The 17,899-nt window shown below is 53.5% G+C and overlaps 1 protein-coding gene across 1 annotated transcript; it reads left to right on the forward strand.

The window, feature by feature from the left end:
- The first annotated feature begins 137 nt into the window (after positions 1-137).
- CDX1 (caudal type homeobox 1) lies at positions 138-17,811 on the forward strand. Its single transcript, XM_003900358.3, has 3 exons — positions 138-681; positions 16,030-16,175; positions 16,738-17,811. Exons 1-3 carry the CDS (start codon positions 237-239, stop codon positions 16,942-16,944), a joined length of 798 nt encoding a protein of 265 aa, XP_003900407.2. The 5' UTR covers positions 138-236; the 3' UTR covers positions 16,945-17,811.
- Positions 17,812-17,899: the final 88 nt, after the last annotated feature.

Here is a 17,899-nt window from a genome sequence, read left to right on the forward strand (position 1 = left end):
GAACCCCCCGCCCCCGACGGGTTTCCCCCTTTGATTCGCGGCCCGGAGGCTTCCCCCCGCTTTGAAATGCAAACCCGCCTCGGCTGGGGCCGCGGGCGGCCCGGAGCTATAAAAGGCCTGGGTGGGGCGGGCGCGGCGGCAGGACAGGCGAGTTCAGGTGAGCGGTTGCTCGTCGTCGGGGCGGCCGGCAGCGGCGGCTCCAGGGCCCAGCATGCGCGGGAGGCCCCGCGGCCACCATGTATGTGGGCTATGTGCTGGACAAGGATTCGCCCGTGTACCCTGGCCCCGCCAGGCCCGCCAGCCTGGGCTTGGGCCCGCAAGCCTACGGCCCCCCGGCCCCGCCCCCGGCACCCCAGCAGTACCCCGACTTCCCCAGCTACTCTCACTTGGAGCCGGCCCCCGCGCCCCCGACGGCCTGGGGGGCGCCCTTCCCTGCGCCCAAAGACGACTGGGCCGCCGCCTACGGCCCGGGCCCCGCGGCCCCTGCCGCCAGCCCAGCTCCGCTGGCATTCGGGCCCCCTCCGGACTTTAGCCCGGTGCCTGCGCCCCCTGGGCCCGGCCCGGGCCTCCTGGCGCAGCCCCTCGTGGGCCCGGGCACACCGTCCTCGCCCGGAGCGCAGAGGCGGACGCCCTACGAGTGGATGCGGCGCAGCGTGGCGGCCGGAGGCGGCAGTGGCAGCGGTAAGGACCCCTCCCTCGCCCTGCACCTCTGGACCTGCAGGTGCTCGGGCGCGACCCAGGCCACCCCGTGCCTGACCTCTGCTCCGGCCCTGCTCGGGTTCCCGGGAGTGTGGCCCTCCTGTCCACTCTCGCCCCGGGGGGCTGCTCTTTGAGCTCCCTCTCCTGAGTCTCAGGCTGTCGGAGCCTTCAGCAGCTCAGCCTAACCCTCTCTCTGTACAGATAGGGAAACCGAGATCCCTTGCGAAGTGCGGAAATGCGCCTGCGGCCGCGGAGCAAGGCCCGAACTAGAACGCAGGCTCCCAGACTGGTGTCCTACACTCATTTAGCAACACCGACTCCTTGCTCTTCATCTGCTTCTTCCACTCCTAACCCAACCCTAGGCAAAGGCGGCAAGTTCGCCCCAGAAGGGACGATTCGTTAACCGTGAACAGGGCAGGTGACTTTCCTGGCCAGGGCTGGGTCTCCCCATCATACAGTCAAGAGATTGCTGGGTCATATCCTTCAGGCTGAAAAAGAGCCCTCTTTGGCCAGACTGCGGCAAGGGATCTGTACCTTACCTTCCCAGGGTCCTCCCTGAACTCTTGACCCCGGGGGAGGGGAAGCGGGAGCAGTGGGAAGGGGGCTACTGTTTGGCTCCTGAGCCTGTGAACCTCCTGCCCCCAGGCAGGCCTCTCTGATCCGCCCTCTTCAAAGGCAGGGGAGGGGGCAGGACAAAGGGCCCAACTTTAATGAGGGGCGGCTTGACCTCCGTTATGGGTCCCCCCTTTGTCATGTAACTGGCTCTGCCTTAGCTCGGTAGTGACTCCTGTTGGCCGGAAAGTGAACACGATGTTCCATTGTCCCGACTGTGTCCGGCCTGTCCTGACAAAGGCCACCTAGCCTTGGGGGCGGGAAGCTGGCCTGCCCACCCTTTGATGTCCAGCCCCTCCTCCCCTTCCCCCAGCTGGGAATAAGCCTGGGACTTCCCCCACCTCCTCACACTCTTCACCCCCGTCTCCCCACACACCCTCAGCTTGCCTCGGGGGCAGATGCTGGCTTGGCCTTGATCAGGAGCTACAGGTTCTGGCCATAATCATATACCCTTCTTGGAAGTCCCAGGGATATAGAACCTCCTATCTGCCTCCAGGGAGGTACAGGGAACCAGACTCTGCCGCTTGCTTCTGTGGCCTTGATTAAATAACAGCTAATGTTTTGGAACACTTACTAACGGACCAGGCATGACCTAAGTAAGATCTTGCATGCATTAACTCCTTTAACTCTTAAAACATCATTGTGGGTACTATTATCACCCCCATTTTAAGATGAAGAAACTATGGCATAGAGACTTTTAGTACTTGCCCAAGGACATATAACCCATAACTAGTGGGTCCGGAATTTGAACCCAGGAGGACTGACCACTAAGTCTGTGCTCTAATTCTCTATACAACAGCTCCTCTTAAATCAGTCATCTTTTCTGGGTTTCAGTTCTACCATCTGTGAAATTAGAGAGAAGGGAGGTTATGCAGTGGTTTGTACTCTTGTTTAAGTTACAAAAGGACTTCTTTGAAAAATCTGCTGAAAGGTACAAATCTTTTTCCTAGGGAAAAAAATGTTGCATCATTGGGCAATTTCAGGGGTTCTGGAGGCTCCCAGAAGCTTTATCCATAAATCCGGGGTTAAGAACCCTGTATTATATGAGAGGAGGTGGTGGCAGCACCAGTGCTCAGGATCCTGCAGTTCCCAGTCTGTGAGGCTCTGGAGAAGGAAGCCTGCGTTTCCTGCTCCTCTGTTCCACTTGCTGCTTCCTGCTCATCCGGTGACTTTGGAGATGAATGGGGAGGTTCCCTATGGGTAGGGACTTGGAGAGAGGCCATCACTGTGTAAGGGAAAAGAAGTGTGTCAATGGGGGTCAGAGGACTGGGGGATCCTGCAGGATCTTCTGTACAAATCACCTCGTGCCTCTGGGCACAAGAGCTGCTGAACCTGGCTCATCCTCTGGTCTCAAAAGTCGCTTGAAAACTGTTGTCTGCAGGCAGATGAGTCTGCCGCACGCAAAAAAGCATTTCTCCCCTTGCTCTCTGAGAGTAGAGGGAAAAGTAGAAGGAGGTCTGGGGGTTCCCAAGGCTCCAGGAAAGGGACTGCCTAGGAGCCAGGTTAGCCCCCTTCTGCAGAGGATGTAGGAACCCTGACCTTGAAGCTAGAAGGTGCTGCCTCTCTATCCGGTGCTCCTGAAGTGGGGGCAGAATTGGGTTGAAACTGTTGACTCTCCCTGAAAGAGAGGCCAAGCCCCTCCTGTCTTTGGCCTCAGTTTCTCCTTCTGGGCAATGAAAGCACAGGGTTTCCAGGGGCAGTTCCTGTGCAATGCTGCTGTCCAGGACAGCTGAAGGAGGATCAGTGCATGCCACTGCCCTCCCAATCCCCACTGGCACTGGCCACCAGGTCTTCGGCCTGCCACCAATCCTGGCTAGCCCCTTCTTCCCCCACTTCTGAGCCTCCAGCATTCGAGAATGGACAAACTGGACAGTTAGAGACCACACATGTAGATGAGGAAACCAAGGTACAGAGACTGTGAGGAATGTTCCAGTTTCACACAAGCGGGGCTGAGCTGGGCTGGATGTCAGAAGAATTGGCTTAGAATTTTCCTATGGTTTCCCATCATATGTAGGATAAACCCCACATTCCTTCCTGAGGTCTATAAGACTACAGCATTTGCACCTGCCTGCCTCCCTGACCTAATCCCTGGCTGCTCTCACCTTGGCTTTCAAGCTCTAGCCATTCCAGACTTCTTTTAGTTCCTCAGACCTGCCAAGTCCTACTACAGCGCTTGTGCACATGCTGTTCTCTCTTCCAGGAAAGCTCTTTCCCCTGATTCTTTGCAAGAGTGGATCCTTCTTACCCTTCAGATCTTAGTTTAATCATCACCTCCTGTGTGAAGCCCTCCACCATTTCCCAAAGTGGACTCCCCGCTACAACCATTACGAATCTTTGCTGTGTTTCCTTCAGAGCGCTAATTCCAGTCTACTCACTTCCTTACACTTGTTTGTATGTTGTCCATTCCCATGAGGTCCAGAGCTATGTCTGCTTAACCCACCACTGCATCCTGGCACCCAGCTCAGTGCATGGCATTTAGTAGGTGCTCAATATATTTTGTTGAGTGAATGAACAGGGCAAGTGTGAGGGACAAAAGACATCTCTGGAGAACAGGGGGGTGGGTGAGATCTTAGCTTTCACACAGGTTTCTGAGGTCCCAGTCCTAGGATTGGGACCTGTGACTGTCCAACCAAGCAGTTCAGGTCAGTGGAAACCTGGCTGCCTCTGTCTCTCCACTTGGATGGTACCCCGACTCATGTGGGGAAGTGGGGTTGCTGAGGCTGGGACTGAGACTTCAGTTTCTTCTAAGTAGGGGGCGGTGACAATGGGAAAGATGAGAGAGAGGCTGTTGGGCTTCAATCAGTCTCTGATTCCTAAAGACAATATTAATCAGTTCTGAGTGATCAGTATCATTTGACTGAGGCCAAGACGTTGTTTTTTTTTTTCCTTTTCTCTTTGCATTTTCATGAGGAGGGTTTTAAATATCAGCATTTTCATTAGGAGGGTTACACATCATCCTTCCGTGGAAGGCTCAGCCTCCAATTCCTTTGAATAAACCTGCTCCACAGGTTAATAGCCCATTGGGGTGGCTGAGGTCTCAGGACTAGGGAGACATTCATGTGGATGAGACTGTGGGAGCAAGGTTTAGATCTTGGTCCAACTCCGTCAGCTTTCAGATGGGGAAACTGAGGCCCATGAAGGGCATGAATGCTCCCCTCCCCCCACATTGCAGGCTCTCTCCCTTGGCCTATTGCCACAGCCACCAGCCTGTTCTCTCACCTTCAGCCTCTCTGTGATGTTCCAGCTGTCTTCTAAAACCATTGCCATATTTACCTTCTCAAGGCACATGCCCTACTCAGGAGAATTCTGTGGCTCCCTACTGACATGGAATTGCCATTTCATTTTATGCCATTTCTTTGTTGTCAAATCTAGCTCCATTTCTGTGGCAATCAGAGCCTTCTTCAGAACTGGACTCAACCATCTATTGAAGCCATTCTCCTGCTACTTTGACTAGATAAGGCAAGTTAAGAGCCAGGGCTTGGGAGTCTCAGACCTGGAATTGAATTTCCATAAGAAGCTGTATAGCTTCAGGCAAGTTAATTTGGATTATGTCTCCAAGCCTGGGCTTCTCCACTGTAACAGGATAATAATAGGATTGCATCTCAAAAGAGATGCCTGCAAAGCACTACCCTGCAGCTAGCACACAGTAGTTGCTTAGGGCATCGGTGCCTGTGACCACCTCAACCAGTCCTTAGCAGGTGCACTGGAGCGCAGACCTCAAACTCCCTGCCTCTCCAGTCTGGTCCCTCGACCTGCATTGCCCTCCCTTCCATCTCCTGCTCAAATGCTGCTCAGAGAACCTGCTCTTCACCAGCTCAAATGCTGTTCCTTCTCCAAGGCTGTCTCCTGTAGGAAGCCCTCCCTAATTCCTCCCTCCTAAGCACTGTATCAGGCCCTTGTTTTCATGACACTTACCACTGACTCTCTACTTTCATTGTCTTATTTATGCCTGCCACTTACCATCTGTAGTCCCTCGAGGACCAGTCCTAATCAGTCCCATCCTCACCCTGCCTTGCACATAGTAGGAGCTCGCGAGAGAGCAAATAACTGTGGCATTGGCTAAATCTTTACTGCATGCCAGGCACTGTGCCAAGAACTTTGCGTGGGTGATCTCACTTAAGTCTCATGATAGCCCTGAGTGGTGTAAGGATCTAGTATTAGACTCATTTTATAGATCAGGATAATGAGGCTTAGAGAGGGTAAGGTGGCCTGCCCAAGCTCACACAGCGAGGAAATGGCAGCACCGTGTTTACACCCAGTCTACAGCCCAGCAAGCATCTATGAAATAAAGCCACACACTCAGGAAGGGGAGCCCGAGATCCCCCCTTCCCCATGGACATTCCAAGCCAGGTGTGGGGAAAAGGAGGCCAGGCAGGGGATGTACTGTAAGAGGCTGGGGGAGGAGGGGGGCCCAGCAGGGGCCAGGCTGTTTAGAACTGATTCTCCAGGCAGAAGCTACATTTGACACCTCATTGCTCAGATGTAGCTGGGAAAGGGAATGACCCAGTTAGAAGGTGGCAGAAGGCTTTTTTTTTGGTTGGGTGTTTTCTCCCTGCTGCTTTGGCAGATATTGCTGCTTAGAGCTTAGGGAATCATTGTGAAGGTCCAAAATGGTTTGTTAGCAGCAGGGTCTGGCGGGTCTGTAGGAAGTTATCTTAATGGGCCAGCCTCTCAGGCTTCTGTGTTGGAGCTCCCGGGATATGGAAACCACATTCACGTCTGGAGTCAGGGCCGTCACCATGTTAGCATGACAGACCCTCCCCCTGCCACACTCACCCCTCAGGCTTGTGGGGGCACCCCACATGGATCCCCCCATCAACAGAAAGAAGGAGCAAGCTAGGCTCCACACCCTCCCATGGCTTCCTGCTGCTCTGGAAACCAAATCCAAATCCCTCTGCCACAGAATCTGCTGGCCTCTCCAGCCTCATCTTGTGCCTCTCCCATTCATTCATTCAACCAGGCAAGCAGTAATATTCTCTGAGTGTCTTCTGTCCTGAACTTGCTCCTAGGCATTGGAGATGATGGCCTGAACAAGGCAGACGGGTCCACCTGCGCACAGAGAGCTGCCCTCCCTGCCCTCACTCTGCTCCTCCCTGCCTGGGGGCCTTTGCACATGCTGCTCACTCTCCCTGGAATCTCCTTCCCTGTTCATGACATGGAAGCCTCCTTCTCAACCTCAGGTCTTGGCTTAAATGTGGTCTGTTCCTGGAGACCTCCCCCAGCTAAGTAAAGTAGGGTTCTTCCCCCCACCTCCCCACTCAGTTTAGCTCATTGCTCACTTTCCTTCCTACTACTAATCCCAGTTTGTCATTATTGCATTTGTTTGTTTGTTTTTAATCTACCTCCTCTGCCATGAAGGAGGTAAGGAACTATTTATCAAATAAGTGCTGTGCAGTTATTATGGTAATCATAATGCGAACCAGCATCTATTGGGTGCTCAGTGCGTTCAGCATTTTTTCAAATGCAGGATTTCTGTCCCCAGAACAGCACATTTCTTCTCCATTAGATGAGTGGCTCGGACTAAACTTTAGGAGCAATGGAGATGGACAGAAGGCTGTGCTTTGGAGGCTGAGCCGCCAGCTGCTGGGGTGGACGTGGGGAGCAAGGGAGACAGGACTCAGCGGTGCCACCTTGGCTTTTGATCTGAATGGCTGGAGGATGGAGGTGCTGTTTATGGAGTTAAGGAAGCAGAGGAAGTAGCAGGTTTGTTTTATGTATTCAACAAGGATTCATCAAGTATTCACTGTGTCAGGCACATGATAGGTGCTGGTGAGCTAAATGGCATGGCCCTACCCTCAAAGAGCATTCAGGGCGCCGAGGCCTAAGGGAAGGGTCTTCACCGAAGTCACACAGCCAGCGTGGGGGGAAAGAGGCTGGAGGCAGAGCTCCTCACTGCAGCCCCACCTCAAATGTGAGACTTCGGGAGCCACACCTGCAGTGGAGTAGCAAGGGCTTCACTCTCAGACTAGACTAGTGGAAGATGGCCAGGTTGCAGTGGCCTGGAAACTCCACCAGGAAACAGTTCAGCGAGGCCTCAAGTTCTTCAGCCTAGGAGAAGACCTGAAGGGATGCAGTCGCTGTTTGTAAATCTTAAAGGGCTGTCTTGGGCTCAGGGTGCCCCTGTGGAAAAACTCAGGAAGGATATAAATGGGTGGCAGATGCAAGAACTGGCTGCTTTGCAGCTAGTAGGCGTGTGTTGCAGTGTGGGCGTCCGGACCCTGGTAGGAGTTTGATCTAGCAGTGTTTGTCCAGTAGGACTTTCTGCCAGGATGGAAATGCTCTGTATCTGTGCTGCCCAGTAGGCAGTCACCAGCTGCATGTGACTGTTAAACGCTTGAAATGACTGGTGTGACTAAGAAACAGAATTTTATATTTTATTTAATCAATGTGGCTTGTTGCTGTCATATTGGACAGTGCAGAAAAATCCCTCTCAAGAGTTCCCAGAATGGAAATCCATTCTGCATAAGCTCCTTGTTCTTGCATTGAGGAATCTCTCCTGCCTTGTTTTTTTTTTTTTTTGAGTTGGAGTTTTGCTCTTGTCGCCCAGGCTGGAGTGCAGTGGCGCAATCTCGGCTCAGTGCAACTTCCGCTTCCTGGATTCAAGCGATTCTCCTGCCTCAGCCTCCGGAGTAACCGGGATTACAAGCACTCGCCATCACACCTGGCTAATTATTGTATTTTTAGTAGAGACAGAGTTTCATCATGTTGGTGGTCAGGCTGGCCTCGAACTCCTGGACCTCAGGTGATCCACTCGCCTCAGCCTGCCAAAGTGCTAGGATTACAGGCATGAGCCACCACACTCAGCCTCTATCCTGCCTCTTTCAGCTTCTTTGTCTCTGTAGTATCATCATCTTCGTCATCACAGTTTTTATTAATAAGTGCTTTGTTAAGTAGGTTATCACTTTGGTCTCCATAACTACCATATAAAGAAAGCATTCATGTCTTCATTTTGAAGATAAATAAACTGAAACTCAAAGAGGTCCAGCGACTTGCCCAGGAACATACCACTGTCACATGGCCCGACTGGGGGAGAGTCACCAGTCTCTGTCTGACTCTAAAGTCCCTTCCTCTTTGCTACCTCCCAAAGCTGGGTCAGATTGTGGACCTTGATGAAGAAGATAGGACAGCAGATGATGCAAAGGTGGCCCTGGAGGAGGAGGGTGCAGAGATGATGAAGAACTCGAACTAGGAAGGAGGGTGACAGTGGGGAGGAGAATCTGGCTAAGGCGGCAGGACTCCCAAAATGGCTGGCCTGGCCATTGTCCCCCTTTCCCCACTCCCACGCCAGCTTCATCCCTGCTAGGGCTTGAGTGAGGAACCATGATATTAGCAGCCTGGGACTGCCAGATCAGCCAAGACAAGCACCCAATTGTGGGTCAGGCAGAGAACCTGATGTCCCAGGAAGGGCATCCATCCACTGTAGAGCTGGTGAGGTTAGGGCACAGTGGAGGACCCTCCCCCTGGTGGTACAGATGGGGAAACAGGCCCAAATAAGGGATCACGTGTCCAGCTGGTGGGCCAGCCAGATCTCCCCACTCCCAGGCCAGTGTGTTCTTGGCCCTGTGGCTCCCCATTAGGCGACATTCCTCTCTCTCACGAGGGACTCCACCAACATGCCCGCTTCTGCAAATAGCTGTTTTCTCCTTTTTGTCTCCATAGCTTTTTACCCTTTCCAGACTGCTCTCACAGCCATTCTATTCCCCAGGCAGGGGAAGGAAAGCCCAGGGAAGTTTGGTCACTTGTCAAGTCCTTCAACTAAGATGGCCAGGCTGGACCACAGCCCAGGTCTCTGCCACCAGGCAAGGTCTGGAAGCTTGCCCCGAACACCCAGCCCTTCCCAAACCTCAGTAGAGTGTGATGCTGCTACAATTTAGGCCCCTCACCAGAAGCGCCACCACCTCTGAGCTGGCCCATGTCCTGCCACCCTTGCAGCGCTCCTACAAGTATTATCTGGAGTGAGGAGATCAGTTCTCCTGAGCCCCTCTTTCCCACCTTTTCATTTGCCTATTGGCCCTGCAAATGAAGGGCCAATAGCACTGTCATCCACAGCAAGTGACTATAAGCTCTCTGGACTTGCTTCCTTATCTTGGAAATGGGGGCTCTTTGCAGTAGGATTCCATGGCAACCCTATTCCCACCTCCCCTGACCCCTCCTGCCAAAAGCCCTGTGCCCTTCCATTTGTCATTCCCGGGCCGGCATCACAGACATGGGTAAGCTCCCCATCGCCTCTTGCTGCATGCAGTGTGGGTCTCTGAGAGACGTGGCTGGAGGGTGTGCGGGGCATGTGCTCCCTGAGGGGGTTGTCTGGGGTGGCAGGCAGCAAGGTGGCAGGAGTGGGGCTCACAGCTGCACAGACAGCTCAAAGCGGCAGAGTCTCGAGGGCACTTGAACTGGTGCACAGGCGAAACCAAGGCCCAGAGGAGAGAAGGAACTAATTCTAGGCCACACAGATGGCATGGAACTGGGACCAGGACCCACTGACTTCTGAGCTGGTGGTTCAGAATCCACAGGGGCATTGTTAAAGATGACAGAGAAATTAGGATGCAGTAGATCTGGAGTGGGGCCTGGGAATCTGTATTTTTAGCAAGCCCTTGTGTGTACAGATGTGCATGACTGTGTGCGTGTGTGTATTAGGGGTTAGGATCTTGAAGCACAGCCAGTTGGGGCTGGACCACTCAGGGAGGAGTCACAAAGGTTTTCGAAGCTAGATTTGTGGTCCAGGCCTGGGAGGCCAAAGCTGGTCATCCCCCAGGGCCACAGACCCAGCAGGAAGAGGGCAAAGGAAGTGCTGACCTAGGGGCCATTTGATTGTGCTAGAGCAGAGGCCACACTCTGTCCTTGCTTGGCCCAGGCTGGATGGGGAGCCCCCACTGCAGGCCACCATGGCTTCTGTCCCCGTCCTCCAGCTGGGCAGGCCCAGTGTCTAGACTCTCAGACTGTCAAATTGGTCTTAGAATTGTTTCAGCTACAATAACAAACACAATCAGAGAATCAACAAACATTGGGAGGTTCACGTTTCCAAGTTGGAAGGGACCTTATAAGTAAACGGTCATTTCTAGCAGATCGCCCATTGCACAGATCCATTTCCTGGCATTCCTGCCAGATGGTCATCCCACCGCTGTTGGAAACGAGTAAGATCTGCCTTTCCCCGTGCACCTCCTGCATGCCAGGTACTGTGCTAGACATTGTCCATCTATCTCAAGCGAGCCCCTCTATGCTGCAGGGTTGGAGAGGACTACAAGAAACCTCGTACCATTTGATTGATAGGTTCTACTGCTGTTTCTGAGGCCAGATAGACCTGGTTTTGAATCCCACTTGCCTGATGCATGGTCCTGTCTGACCCTGAGTTTTCTCATCTGTCAAATAGAGTAATAGTCCCCAACTCCATGGGTCATTGAGAGATGTATACAAGGGGCCCGGCACATGGACCTGTTGGCTATTATTAGAATATTAATTTTCCCCATTTTACAAATACAGAGAATGAGGCTCAGAGAGGTGGGGAGACTGTCCTGGGTTACCCAGCCAGTGAGAAGCTGCACTCCACAACCCCAGAGGTTTGGTTTCAATGACATGCAGGAGCTCTGGGCTCCAGTCCCAGCTCTGGGCTGGAACTCCTGACTGCCCTGAGACACCTCTGGAGTCACAGAGTGTACCTCTGTTGGGCTCCACAGCCCCTCCCCAGATCCTAGAGAAGGGTGACAAGGTCTGTGGGCCAGGTCTTCACTGGCAGCCTTGCCAAGAGAGAGAGGAGTAATTGTGGAGCTAAAGCCCAACCAACCACATGTTAGGGTCACCTGGAAAACTATTCAAGTACCAAATTTTGAGCCCCATTTTAGCCCCACTGAATTTGAATTTCTGGGGCCAGAATCTGTGCTTTGAAAAAGCTTCCCAGGCAGTTCCAAGGCTGCTGGTCAGGCATTGGGAGCCATTGGCCTGTACTGTGCATGCTTTAGGGGACGGGAGTTTGCTACCTCTAGTGATGGCCTGATCCACATGGATGGGACATTCTGCACATCCCAAAACTGGAGAGAGAAAGCGTCCCATTTCGGTGAGTTACCCAAGGCTCTTCCCCTTTGTGCACAGCCCTGAAGAGCTGAAGGGGCTCCCCATTCTCCCTCTCACCCATTCACTGGCCTCTGGCCCAGAGGATTACTCATTAGGTGGCTGGGAGTGGCCAGCCCCTCAGCAGACACCTGTTATAGGAGCCTGGACTTCCCCCTTAGCTCCAGCGTCCCAGGGGCCTGTAAATAATTCATCCTGGGCCCTCTCCCCACCCCACTGCTCTCATGCACCTCCCTGCCCCCTCCTTTCCAGGCTTCAGAGGTATCTTGGGGCAGTAGGGAGTTCCAGCCCAGAGCTGGGACTGGAGCCCAGGGTTCCTGGCTGTCATTAAAAATATGAATTCACACATACACTTGGTAAAGATTTAAAAACCCCAAAGTCTCCCTCCTACCTGTGGCTTTCCAAACTCTAGTGCCCTTCCCAGAGGCAGCCCCTATTACTGGCTTCTTGTATATTCTTTCAGAAAGAACTGTATGGGTGCACAGATGTTTGGGTATGTGTGTGTCTCCCCCGTTTTTGTACCATTACTATTTACACTATTCTGTCTTGCTTTCCCCGCCCCTCACACCCCCCATCTTAGAAATTGCTCCATATTGGGACATATGGGGTTTTGAAATTTCTTTTTAATGACTGCATAATGCTCCTCTCCATGAATGCACCATCCCTTCTCTCACCAGCTCTCTGCTTGTACACATGTATGTTGTCTTTTGTCTTGTGCTATCAGAAACAGATGGAGCTTTGGGCAGCTCTTGGTAGGATCAGTTGCTGGAAGTGGGATTCTTGGGTCAGAGGGTATGTGCCTGTTAAATGAGGCTAGATATCGCCAAGTTGGGCACTAAGGAGGATGTTTCAGTTCTCACTCCTGGAACAGCATATGGGATTCCCCGGTTTCTGAGCCACACAGTGTGATAGCAAACATTTTGTTCTTTGGCAGAGCCATTTTCTTGCACTAAAATTGTGTGTTTCAAGCAGCTCCACCAGAGAGAAGTTGGCCAATGGGTTCCTGAGCCCACCAGCTCCTCTCCAGAGCCCAAAGAGGGGTGACAAGGCCTGTGGGCCAGGTCTTTACTGGCAGCCTTGCCAGGACAGAGAGGAGTAATTGTGCAGCTAAGCCCTATCTCCATCTGGTCTCACTCCTGACCCCCTCACTTGTGGAAGAGCTGGGCCTGAGGTCAGGACACCTGAGCCTTGGTTCATACCATGACCAGTCAGGACGGCCCTCTGCAGGTGCCCTTTCTGAGCCCATTTCCCCCCACCTATGAAATGGCTGTCATGGGTCTGGGCTTGCTCATCAGAAGAGGCAGGAGTGGGTGCTAGGACTCTAAGGAAAAGGCACCTTCAGGACCACTGCCTGTGATCTCTAGGCCAAGGTCTGGGTGGGCAGGGAGCCTCATGCCCTGTCTTAGGCCTGTCCTCCTGGGGGTAGCTGTGAGTCCTCTGGGCATTTTAAGGGCCTCCAGCCTGGGGCTCTCAGCGGCCTTCCCTCACCATGGTCTGGGCTCTTCTTTCCCAGAAGTAGCAATGGAAGGGTGGTCTGCTGTTTAAGCTTCTGTTACCAACACTTTGGAGGCTCCATGGCAGACTCAGTGGGCCCTAAATATGGCAGCATGAGGAGTTGTGCCCTGGAGAGGCAGCAAGAGCTCTAGAGCAGGGGGCATGGCCTTGGGCAGGCCTGTGCCTGCCTGCACCTCAGTGACCCTGACTACACAGGGAGGCTGGACTAGAAGGGCTCACCAGGCCTCTTCTTTGGCCCTCCAGCTGCCATGCAACCATTGCGAGCCCCAGTGTCTTCCTCAGTAAAGTGGGAGGAGACTAAACTCTGACAACCACTTCCGGCTTTAGCCCAGTGAACCCAGTGGGCCTGTGGATTCAGAGCCATGTTGGTCTCCAGTGCTGGTGGCATTAGGCAGAACTGTTTTTGAGCCGGCATTGCATTTTCTAGGCCAAGGAGGGGCCCTATCTGGAGCCAAGGCCTGGGCAGCCACTCCCTTATCCCTTTCCTGGGGCCAAGCCTGGCTAAAGGCCGAGGCTATCCCGTGCTATGCTGGGCAGCGGACTGAGGTCAGTGGACGTGGAAGCGTCCGGTGCGGTTCCTATGCTCTGGCAGAAAACTTAGGGAAAAGCTGCCCAGGAACATCTGCTGTCTCCCATTCTCCACAAAGCCATTTGGCTCACGGGGAGCCCAGTGGCTGTCCTGCCAAGCTGCGTGGGCTTGGTGGAGTGGGACAGGCGTCAGAATGGGGGTGGGTAGATGGTTAGTGCAGGGGTGCTGAGGGACAGGCAGGGCCAGGGCTGAGACCCAGGAAGGTGAAGGCTGGGCTGTGGTGGGGGCACTTGGGAGAGGTGGGAGGGGTTGATGGTCTTTCAGAGACCCACCATGCCTGGGTGGGAGCGTGTGTGGGTCTGGAAGTGCTTGCGTGCGCCTCCTATTTATAGCCACGTGCTCAGCTTCTTATAAAGGAAATTGGTGCTTAGCCAGGCCCCACACCAGCCCAGGCCAAGCATGACTCCCAGTATTCTCTCCAGACAGACCTCTGATCCGAGTCCCAAAGAAAGCCCTGATATTAACCTCAGCTCTGGGCCCCAGGCTGAGCACCGTAACAAAGCCAAGCCACCGCCCTCCCTCTTGGGTTATGGCAGCTCTCCCTGCACTTCCCCTTCCTCCTACAAATCTGTTCTCCATGCACTAGCCAGAGTAATATTAAAACCTACATCAGACTTCATGTCTCCTCTGCTCAGAATCCTGCAGTGGCTCCTGTCCCAGACACAGGAAAACCCAGAGTCCCTCCCCTTGTCTCCTGTCCCAACCCCTTCTCACTGTACCTCAGCTCCATCAGCTTCCTCACAGTTCCTCACTGGCAGACAGCAGGCAGACAGCAGGCATGCCCCACCTCGGGGCCTTTGCACTTGCTGTTCCCTCTGCCTAGAAGCCTCACCCCAGACGTCTGCATGACTCTTTTTTTTTTTTTTTTCTTGAGATGGAGTCTCACTCGGTCACCCAGGCTGGAGTGCAGTGGTGTAATCTAGGCTCACCGTGACCTCCACCTCCCAGGTTCAAGCAATTCTCCTGTTCCCCTGCCTCAGTCTCCCGGGTAGCTGGGATTACAGATGTGTGCCACCACGCCCAGCTAATTTTTGTATTTTTTAGTAGAGATGGGATTTCACCATGTTGGCCAGGCTGGTCTTGAACTCCTGACCTCAGGTGATCCACCTGCCTCAGCCTCCCATAAAGTGCTGGGATTACAGGTGTGAACCACCACGCCCGGCCCTGCATGACTCTTTCCTGTACCTCCTTCAGAACTTTGCTGAAATTTTGTATTTTTTAGTAGAGATGGGGTTTCACCATATTGGCCAGGCTGGTCTTGAACTCCTGACCTCAGGTGATCCACCTGCCTCAGTCACCCATAAAGTGCTGGGATTACAGGTGTAAACCACCACGCCCGGCCCTGCATGACTCTTTCCTGTACCTCCTTTAGAGCTTTGCTGAAATTCTCCTTCTCAGGAAGGCCTTCAACAGCACATTCTATTTAAAATCACAACCCGTCTCCTCCCTAAATTCCTGATCCTCCTTCCCTGCCTCCTTTTCTCCTGAAACACTTATCAATTAGTGTATCAAATATTTTATATGCTTATTTTTCTTTTCATCCACTTACCTCCCTAGAACCTAAGCATCATGAGGACCGGCGCTTGATTTTGCTCAGTGTTGTAACCCAGTGCTTGGCTCACAGCAGGAACTCAGTGAGGATCTGTGGGATGAGCTGTATCTCTCCTGCCCGGTGCCTGGACACAGAGGGAAGTGTGGACGGCTTGGGCAGACCAGCCTCCGGCCCCTCGTGCAGGCCCAGTTCAGGGCTTGGTATCGTGAGCCAGAGCCTTTGAGGTAACTGACAGGTCCTAGGGGTCCACTGTCCACCAGCAGCCCCAGTCCTCCTTGACTGATGTTGAGGCCATCCCCAGGCATTGGGCAGGAACTGGGGAGCCCACACCTGGGACAGTTCCAGATTATTTCTGCTTCCGCCTCTACTTGTAGTGGCTCTTCCCTTCTCTCTTCTCTTGCACAGGAGGAAGGAGCAGCTGCCGTCTCATTAGTCTTAATCACTCTTGCCTGCTCAGTATCCCCTCCGTGTCTCCAGAATTCAAACCCATCTGATATCTGACCACAGAGTCAAAACCACCTGAAGAGTTTGTTAAAAATGCAGATTCCACCCCCAGGCTTTCTGATTAACTGGTCAGGGATGCGCCAAAGCTGTGTTCTTCACAAGCTCCTGGAGAATGGCTGCTGTGCAGCCACATCTGGAAGCTGCCGGTTTAAAGTTGTTGGAGCTGGCCTTCAGAATAGGGCTCTGGGTCAGGAGACCTGGGTTGAAGCTGCAGCTCCATCAGCAGCCTGCTGTGTAACCCTGAGCTAGTTGCTTTGCCCACTTCACTGCCTCCCTGATGGGCATGGGAGGAGCACTTGCCTCCCAGACTGTGAGTCTGTGGGTCTGAGTCTGGGAAATGACTGTTTTCCCTCAGCCTGGGGTGTATGTCTTTCCCCACCTCAGGGTCCTCCTTCAGGGAGCCTGGATTGTCTTCCTCCTAGGGGTCATGCCTGGGCCTTTTTTGCAGCCTCCTCCTCCCAACTCACCTTCCTTCCTGGCTTCTTCTGCTTCTCAGGTAAGACTCGGACCAAGGACAAGTACCGCGTGGTCTACACTGACCACCAACGCCTGGAGCTGGAGAAGGAGTTTCATTACAGCCGTTACATCACAATCCGGCGGAAATCAGAGCTGGCTGCCAATCTGGGGCTCACTGAACGGCAGGTGTGTCTGTCGTCCTATCTCAGCCATAGGAGCAGTGCAAGGACTCTGGTCTCTAGGCTGCCAGGCAGATGACAGAGCTCAGTAGAAGGAAAACAGAGAGGTTGAGTCTCCAGGCCATTGTCACACAGCACAGCAGAAACTGAGGTGCTACCAGCACCCTCCCTTAACAAAACCCAATATCCTTGCCCCCAAAGGGGATGGGGTAAGGGGATCTGATCAGCCACAGGCTACAGCAGGCTATGATTAGTGCTGTAGAAGGTGCACATGCTATTTACATTAGGGGAGCAGTCACAGGGAAAACAGGGAAGGCTTCCTGGAAGAAGCATGGCCTGGGAAGATGGAAAGGGGGAAGGTGGTAGAGAAGGGCATCTCCAGGGTAGGGGTGCAAGGTCTAGAAGGGGAGAATGAATTCAGGGTCCATGTGGTCTGGGAGGCTGGAAAGGAGATAAGCTACAAAGCCACATGGAGAAATAGGGGCTCACTGGCCTCATCTCTCCTTCTTGAGCTCTCTCTTTCACTCTCTCCCCACTGCCCACTCCATCTCTGTCTTCCAACCCCACAGGTGAAGATCTGGTTCCAAAACCGGCGGGCAAAGGAGCGCAAAGTGAACAAGAAGAAACAGCAGCAGCAACAGCCCCCACAGCCACCGACAGCCCACGACATTACTGCCACCCCAGCCGGGCCGTCCCTGGGGGGCCTGTGCCCCAGCAACACTAGCCTCCTGGCCACCTCCTCCCCAATGCCTGTCAAAGAGGAGTTTCTGCCATAGCCCCATGCCCAGCCTGTGCGCCGGGAGACCTGGGGACTTGGGGGCTGGGAGTGTGGTTCCTGTGGGCCCAGGAGGTCTGGGCTGAGTCAGCCCTGACGTTCTGGGACATGGTGGACAGTCATCTACCCCCCTCTGCATCCCCTTGGCCCATCTGTGCAGTAAGCCTGTTGGATAAAGACCTTCCAGCTCCTGTGTTCTAGACCTCTGAGGGATAAGAGAGTCCAGGGTGGATGATCTCAACCGCCCATGGGCATCTCAAGCCCCAAATTGTTGGGGGAGGGGCCTAGACAAGGCTTCAGGCCCTACCTCCTCCTCCATACGTTCAGAGATGCAGCTGGAGGCTCCTGTGGGGACCAGACTGATCCTGGAGAAAAGGGATGGAGCTAAAAAAGATGAATGCTTGCAGAGCATGACATGAGGAGGGAGGAATGTGGTCACCTCACACCTGCCTCTTCCTGCAGCCTCACCTCTACCTGCCCCCATCATAAGGGCGCTGAGCCCTCCCCAGGCTGGATGCTAAGCACAAAACCCATAGCACTGGGCTCTGATGACTGCTCCACTGGGTTGCAGAATCACAACCCTCATGATCATTCTCAGTGAGGCCTCTGGATTGAGAGGGAGGCCCTGGGAGGAAAGAAGGGGGCAGAGTCTACCCTACCTGGTTTCTACACCCCCACCAGGCTGTCCATCAGGGCCCAGGGAGCCCCCAGAGGACTTTTTCCAGACCAAGCAGAGCTCACAGCTGGACAGGTGTTGTATATAGAGTGGAATCTCTTGGATGCAGCTTCAAGAATAAATTTTTCTTCTCTTTTCAAAAATGTATAAAAATCATTATACATAGCATTAAAGAAACATTTTTGAGAAGTACAAACCATCCTCACCTTCCCCAGCAATTGTGTATTCCTTTCCCATTTGTTTAGGCCCACAACAAGGTCACCTTTAAAATACATTTGAA

The sequence above is a fragment of the Papio anubis genome, chromosome 5, assembly GCF_008728515.1.
Source record: "Papio anubis isolate 15944 chromosome 5, Panubis1.0, whole genome shotgun sequence".
Taxonomy (NCBI): Eukaryota; Metazoa; Chordata; class Mammalia; order Primates; family Cercopithecidae; genus Papio; species Papio anubis.